The sequence below is a fragment of the Pundamilia nyererei genome, unplaced genomic scaffold (assembly GCF_000239375.1).
Source record: "Pundamilia nyererei isolate P.nyererei 1_Seehausen unplaced genomic scaffold, PunNye1.0 scaffold00115, whole genome shotgun sequence".
NCBI classification, from domain to species: Eukaryota; Metazoa; Chordata; class Actinopteri; order Cichliformes; family Cichlidae; genus Pundamilia; species Pundamilia nyererei.
This window is the reverse complement of record NW_005187516.1, coordinates 1,539,326-1,546,886: the sequence shown is the minus strand read 5'-3', so window position 1 is coordinate 1,546,886 and position 7,561 is coordinate 1,539,326. Positions and strand designations below refer to the sequence as shown.

Sequence of the window (7,561 nt, the reverse complement as noted above, 5' to 3'; positions counted from 1 at the left end):
TGTGTGTGTGTGTGTGTGTGTGTGTGTGTGTGTGTGTGTGTGTGTGTGTAGATGATATGACTGAACAGATGGTATAATTAATAAGTTCAGAAAAGCAACATTTTTACATTTGGAAAGAGGCTGTTTTCCCTACTGTTTGGGCTATGCTAAGCTAAGCTAAGCTAACCATGCTAAACGTATTACTAACCTACTAAAAAATTTGAATTTCTTTAAATATGAAAAAGTAACATAACTTTTGCGTTAACATTGTCTAGCTTATGCAAGTTTCTGGCATGTTGTCATGTATACATTGTTTGAGAGTTTTTGGTCATATTGGTTGTGCCACAGCCACATACAGCCACCGGTCATGAGGGAAAACTCTGTATAAACAGCCTGGTTGGAGATTGGTTGTTGGAAGTTGCTGGCTGGCACTAGGTAATTTTAGTTACAAAGATGTGGCTTTGGCCATTAATGTGTATGATACCAAATTTTCCACAAACATTTGCTAACTACTTGCCAAGTGATAGCAAAGCTTGAAAACTATAAAAGTAAAGCGTTTGCCTTCTAAATAAAAGTTGCGTCTCAGCACAGGCTCCATTTCTGGTCCGTGTTACATTTTTCACTACTGCACAGAGAGTAGCTAGTTAGTATTTTCAGATAAGCCGGTGTGCTTTATACAAACTACGGAAGACCGCGACAATCTGCTAGTGACTAGTAATTGTCAGGTTGTCACTGGCTGGTTTCTAAGCCTGGATGATTGGTTCTTAGCAATCGATTTCACAGCAAATGCAGGTTAGGGAATACATTTGCTTGATGGTCATGGACCGGTCTCTAAGTCTATGTGACTGGTGCCTTATTCACCCGATCCTACATTGCCACATGTCCAAAATGGTGGACATGTTAAAATGATGCGGTTAGTGGTCACAAGTTTGCAAAACCTCAATACTATTTAGTAATAAAAGATTAACAGATCACCAGACAATGAATTAATATCTACATGAGATCATTAAAACCTTGGCGCTCTCCCACAATATAAGTTGAAAACCGCTCACATGTCCCAGTGTCAGTGATTATGAATTTTTTCCCAGATGTATAATTCAGATCCACAATACTGCATATACGAAACAAAAACCTTCATCTATGCTTTCACTAGAAACAAAACAGGTAGTTATGCATTTCACTGCTCCGCATCCAATAAAACCTCATTCTAGTCTAGTTTATGACCCTCCAGGCTTTTTAAGGGAAATACTGAACTTGCTGTGAGTGTCAAATTATATAGTACAGAAATTGCTATACAGCCAATATTAACATTGCAAACATAGACTCTGCTACTAGACTTTTACTGCCTGTGGGAAATAAACCGATATCTTTTAGGTGTCCTCGTAGGTCAGTGTGTAGTGGCATCACCTATTAGCAAATCACTTTGAGTTTAGTGACTGTTTTAATCGTCTCCCGGGCAGAGTTAAATGTGTTAATGGTGTTAGCGCCTGTCATGAAGCTGGCAGCTTAACTTTCCACTTCACCTCCACAGAGGAGTTGCAAACGCTGCAAACACCCTTAATATGACCGTCAGGGATACATTAAAAGTTTGTAAAAACATTTCAGCAGCGCTGCATGTAGTGTTTGATGACATCATGAAAACCTCAAAGAACCACCAAAAGAAATATAATTTCAAGTGAGTATATTACACACTTACAGGAATGGTTCAGCATTTTGGGAAATAGAGTTGACCTCAAGAATTATTCTATGTCTACCAGCTAAGCTAAGCTCAAGTTGATCGAAATAACTGAGCTTGTTTGGACTCTTTCTGTAAATAGTGCTGCCTATTAACTAGTTACATGCAGAGACAGATAACTGAATTATAAACAAAAAATGTTGATTTATTGACTGAAAAATGCATTTGAAACATAATTACTGGTCAAAAATTATTAAAAAAGAATTTACATTTGTTCTCTTTTAGCTAACAAAGCTAATGTAACATTCCTTTAGTTGAGTCTTTCCACCATGTAGGAATGCCATGTTTTGGCATACTATACTTTAAGATAAAGAGGAGTACAATGTTATAAAGTGTAGGATGGCTTAGAGAAGCCCTGACTCACTGATGATGGACTGCCAGATAGAAGAACATTCATTTCTGTAAGCAACCAGTACTGTTGCATGTGTCATTTGACAAGAATTCCTTTCAATGTTGAAAATTCACCATTGCTTTTAACCTGAAGTTAGTATAGGTTTGTAACACTACAAAGTATTGTTTGATCTGTTACCAAGTAGCAACAACCAGGGCTGAAACAGGACGAAATGTGAAAGTGCAAAAAGACGCAATTCCTTCGATGGCCACATGACGCTAGCTAACAATTTTGGTTGCTATAGCTAATTTTGTCTTCATTTATCTATCCGATTGTTGCCAACTTAGCGACCTTTTTGCTATATTTAGCGACAAATCTAGTGACAAATCTGGCGACTTTTGCTGATGTTATTGGAGACTTATGATGACTTTTTGACGTGAAAGCACATATCGCTCTTACTCTCAACAAGCAGCGGGTGCTGCCGTGGGTACCTCGCCCGTGCTATAGCACTCACAGGCGGCGGATAGTCCTTATGCAGCAGTCAACCCCAGCTGCTGTCAGAGCAGGAGATGTTCACACCTTGCTTCCAAACTCCAAATGAATCGTGCATGAGCTCCTGCCCTGACTGTAACGCAGTCAGTTCTTCTTTTACTGTTACTTTTTGTGGATCACAAGGTTTAAAACTACTTAAACACACACACAAACACACAAAGTCGCTGCGCCAGAGTGCCTATTTCGGGTCACTTTTGCTGGTCCCAAGCCCAGATAAAGGAGGAGGGTTGGAATTCTGACATTAAAATAAACAATAATTGCTAAAATAAATTAAATTTGTAGATCTAAATATATTCTAAATGCATTTAGGGTGTTTTTTTTATTCACTTTATGTCTCTTCCACAATGTTATTTCTCCCTCCTACAATGTAGGTTACAATTACATAAGCATGACCAATTATCTTAATAGCAGTTTTCCTTACTAAGGAGTTGGCAACACTGATCTATCCCATCTTCATTTATATCTCACTGTTCAAGGTGTCAGTAAGACCTAAAGTTAGGTGTATGGCCATTGTGACGAGAGCTGTTTGCTAGGTTTAAGTCACTGAAATGGGTGTTGGTTCCTTTACATGGATTTATCTAAAAGATAATATGACCTGTTATATTTTACATCCCATTCAAGAAGTTTGTGCTTCAGTTTTGGTGAGTGACACTTACTGAATAGTTTATAAGTGCAGCTAATTAAGCTTCCTAGCATTAGCTGATAACAACTAGCCTAAATATTTGAACTTTTGCCAAAGTAAACCAAAGTGGCAATGGCAAAAATGCTAATGTTGTGACTTAAAAAAAAAACAACGAAATAAATTTTTTGTTGTTTTAATCGATTAAAACAACAATTAAGAAGCGGCACGTCTTTTTGCATCCTACCTTATTTTATACTGTCAGTTAAGGCAAGGCATTATATTTCATGTGGAATATAAGTTCAGTGGTTTATTTATCTACATATGTTTCTTTCTTAGACTGTAATTTACTCCCCAGGTTTTTCAAGTCAGCCATGACATTTAATTTAGCTTTTACAGAAAATAAAATTATCCATTAAATAACTTCTTTAGACTGGAACAAGGTGATTGCCAGGAAACTACTCTTAACATAATAAAACAGAACCTTTTTTGATTTTAGAGTCAAACTAAAGAGAAGCGCTAAAGAGCAGAACTGGTTTCAAAAATCTTTTCACAACTTTTATAATGTAATGTAAATTTAGATTGACTTTGAGTAAGAAAGTAACACTTGGGAGAACCAGACTGCCAAAGCACATAGCAGTCGAGAGAGCGAAGCCACAACTTCAAACACCGAAGGGGGAAGCCAAATGGATATTAGTGGTCTTGCTCTGCGCTGTCTCACAGATGAGTGGCAGCACCGACAGTCGCTCTATGAGACCTCTCCGGTGTAGTCCTGACAGACTGCTCCATTTCTGCATTTGGCCAAGGTTTCCACTTCTCACCCTGGGAAGAATAAAGTCTCAGACATTCTGTAATTGTCCTTGAGACTGGACTGGACATTTCCACCATGGCAAGAAGCTGAAGCGGAACAAATGGCACATTCTAGAATATGGAAATGATATTTGCGGTGTGCAGCAGCAGCCAGGGCGAGCTCCATCCAATTTTAAAATGAGGGATTTCAGCGTCTGCATGAGACTTTATTAGTAATGTTTGTAGAGGCTTTGGCTCTTGCGCCTTAGCGGATTCGAGGCTTGTCAGTTTGCTGTGCTCCCTATAGGTCTGAAAGGGCACCCAGGTGTCAAACTCCCTTCCACTTTCCCTCTAACTTTATAATTGAATCTCACAGAGCTTCTGACTTTCAGTGGAGTGCCAGAGATTTATTAATATCAGGGCGCTCCGAGGAGCCATGTGGAAATTTCTGTTCGTTCTGTTCTTACTTTACTGTACACTGTGGTGTGTTAAAAATGAACAGAGGGGAAACAGGGTAGTTAAACTGTCAGTTTGCCTCACATTCAGCATAAATCCACAATAAACAAGGAAGATGCTTTAGTAATTTCTATGGATGGGGGGAGATCCTACCATTTCTAGACTACTGTGTTGTTTTTGATTGCTGATTGATGCATCACATCTTTCTAAATTCGTGTATTAACACATACAGATATTGCATTTGTGTTAGAAAAGAAACAGGTCTCACCCATATGGTAGACAAAGTTGGTCTCTGTTTCATAGGACGATGCAGGCGAGACGACATCTCGATCACATTCGTTTGAACTGAACGACTCGGAGTGGCTTCTTCTCTTGCAGGCTGGCGCAACGCCATCGGCCTTCGCCACCATCATGTGCCGCAGGGTGTCGTTCAGGTAGCGATTCAGTAAACTGCTCTTGTACTTGGAAGGAGGGGACGTGCTGTCATCACTGTTGGCGCAGTCAGCCATGGTGAGCATGTTGCCTTGTTTCTCCAGCACGCTCTTGTGGGATGATGACCTGCTGAAGTTTGACTGGCTGATGGGAGTCTGTAAGGGACATTCTTCATCTGCAGCAAAGGAAACAAAGCTGTCACTGATTTCACACTAAATCGATTCATATCAGTGAATAGGAAATGTTACAAACTATGATTAAAAAAGAGAGACTGGGTACATCCAGTCTGATGACTTAGAAACTACTAATTCCCTGAAGGTCCTTACCCTCTGAGTCAGTGTCATCACTGCACATGCTCAGCCTCTCCGCGTTTCCCTGGATATATTTATTGTATAGTTTGATCCTCAGGGCCCAGCTCAGGTCTGGCTGCCTCACTGTGTTCTTCAGCCTTCGTCGGGCGTTTGCAAACCAGTTGGAAACCTGCACAGATGCCGCTGTGTTTTTTTTAGGACAGCACTGACTCGCATAAATCAGCACTAATACATCTTTCAAATCACTTTTGCTTCATTCTTCTTTCTTGCGTGAGCTCGTCTCACCTGTACTAGTGTCATGTGCGAGCCCAAAGCGAGTAGGACCTTCTCGGTCTTAGTCGGGTAGGGGTTGTCCCGGTGTTTGTATAACCAGTGTTTCAGGGGCCGGGCCATGTCCTGCAACACCTGTCTTTTGTGACGAACTTTTACGCCAGTCAGACGGGACCTGAAGGAGTAAGAGGTCAACAAACATTGTCCAGCATGCTTACCTGTAACCTGATTGTAGCACTGTAGCAATACTTTCGATCTACTTCACTGTCAAATTTGACTAAATTATGTCATGCAATTAATTTAATCAAAGCGTAGATATCCAAAGAAGTACAAGATCTGAGATTGCAGCATTATTTTAGATTCTTTATAGGTTTAATGTATTTTTCTGCCATCAAAAAAAAGCAAAAAAGTGATAAAATACCCATATCTTCTGTACTTCATGGCAGAGTTGTGTTCTGCGGACTCTTGGCATCGCAGCAGGTCCGCGCTCTGTCCTTCTGCTAAACTTGTCTGAGGTACGTCTGCACAGTTCAGTCTGTTCCTCTCCTCTGCTCTCCTGCCGTCGTCCAAGTGAAGCTCAGACTTCATCACAGCAACTTTGTTCATTCTTAAACGCGCCGAGTCTTCCTCAATCAACAGGTGCATCAGTAAACTCCCAGATGTAAAGAAAGGCAGTAGATTCCCATTCTTGGTAGACTTGGTGTAAAAAGGAATAGGTTAAACATAAAAGTGTCCCTTGCTTTTCTTTCGGCGCTCTCGGGAACAGACGTTGACAGACAGAAGAGGAGAATAATGTTTGAAAAGTCAGATGATGTTGTGCGAGGAGAGTTCAAATAACCTGCTGCTCTGCCGCCTATTGGCTCCCCCCACCGTCCAATCGCTTCTGTGGAGGGGTCTGTGACGCAAAGCTTGCAGAGCAGCGGTAGCACCCGACGGTTTGAGCGAGATTGCACATGAAAAGAATATCAGCAAATGCGGTCATTAGATTTACAAGTGAGATTTTTGCTTGGTGTGACTGCAGTCTGTGCTAAGCAGTTCAACATGCCCTCATATTTTCTACATGAGGCACATGATTTATGTGGACCTTGCGGTTTTAGCAAAAACCGTGTCAGCAAATAATAGTACATGTTTTACCAAGAGATTCTGGAAATTTATGCGTGTAATTACACGGTTACTTATAACCAGCAAAACCACGGAGCTGTGCCCTGTGATAGGCAGCAAATCCTGCTGTTTTCAGATGGATTTCAGTACAAATTGGCCAATCCACAGAGGCCACACAAACACAAGAAAATGACATTAAACTGTGTGTGTGTAATTATGAGTTTGTGTTGCGTCTGGGGTTTAAAGTTTTTAAAGTCTACGTATTTATTTGAGTGTCAGGACTGCATTGCATCCCTTTGCACTGTGAGTAGGGTTAATCCAAAGATAATGCGCATATTTGTTAGTGTGGGTTCCCATTTTTGAGCAACCGGGACTGTAAATAATTATGGAAACTCAGTCTGAAGGAACTCTAACATCATCATTAGTGTAACTAAATGACAACATGTGGGCTCTGAGCCCAGTATTTGAAGACTGGATGGCTCGGCTTAAGCTGTAATTCACGTATGTTTTTCCTCTAAACACTCTTATGTAAGAGTGTTTGGATATACACTGATGACTTTGCCATGCACAATCATAACTTAATAATCTTTAAGCAAACATTTGTGATAAAATGGGGTTTTGGTCATCCTGGCTGCAGTTTAAACTTTGGAAATTGTGGCTAAAATCCAAGTAGCACTTGTTCGGTGTATTAAAGCACTCTAAAAAGTCCCATCCACATTCATAATTCAGGACTATCAGCGGGGGAGGTTGAGTTTCAGTGCTTTCAAAGCTGAAAAACACATGTACCAGAAGCGTCCCCGTTAGGTGCTGTAAATTCCTTGCTCACATTCCTCGGCAGCAGTCGGAAAAGGCTACATGCTATCTCACACCATTTACTCCTGTCCCTCTGTGATATGTTCACCGGTTCAACTGTTGATATTAGCTGGGAACACGCCTACATTTGGCAGCCAGGAGACCTGTAAAAAAATCCAAGTGGAAGGATATAT

General features: G+C 40.6%; 1 protein-coding gene across 1 annotated transcript in view; it reads right to left on the bottom strand.

Moving 5' to 3' along the window:
• Positions 1 to 6,259, bottom strand: part of LOC102205731 (homeobox protein Mohawk-like) — an 8,214-nt gene extending 1,955 nt beyond the window's left edge. Inside the window, exons 1-4 of the mRNA XM_005742023.1 lie at positions 5,896 to 6,259; positions 5,490 to 5,649; positions 5,220 to 5,373; positions 4,730 to 5,068 (exon numbers count right to left, since the gene is read on the bottom strand). Coding sequence (XP_005742080.1) covers positions 4,730 to 5,068; positions 5,220 to 5,373; positions 5,490 to 5,649; positions 5,896 to 6,119 — 877 coding nt within the window. The 5' untranslated portion in view covers positions 6,120 to 6,259. The remainder of the gene's footprint in view (positions 1 to 4,729; positions 5,069 to 5,219; positions 5,374 to 5,489; positions 5,650 to 5,895) is intronic.
• Positions 6,260 to 7,561: the final 1,302 nt, after the last annotated feature.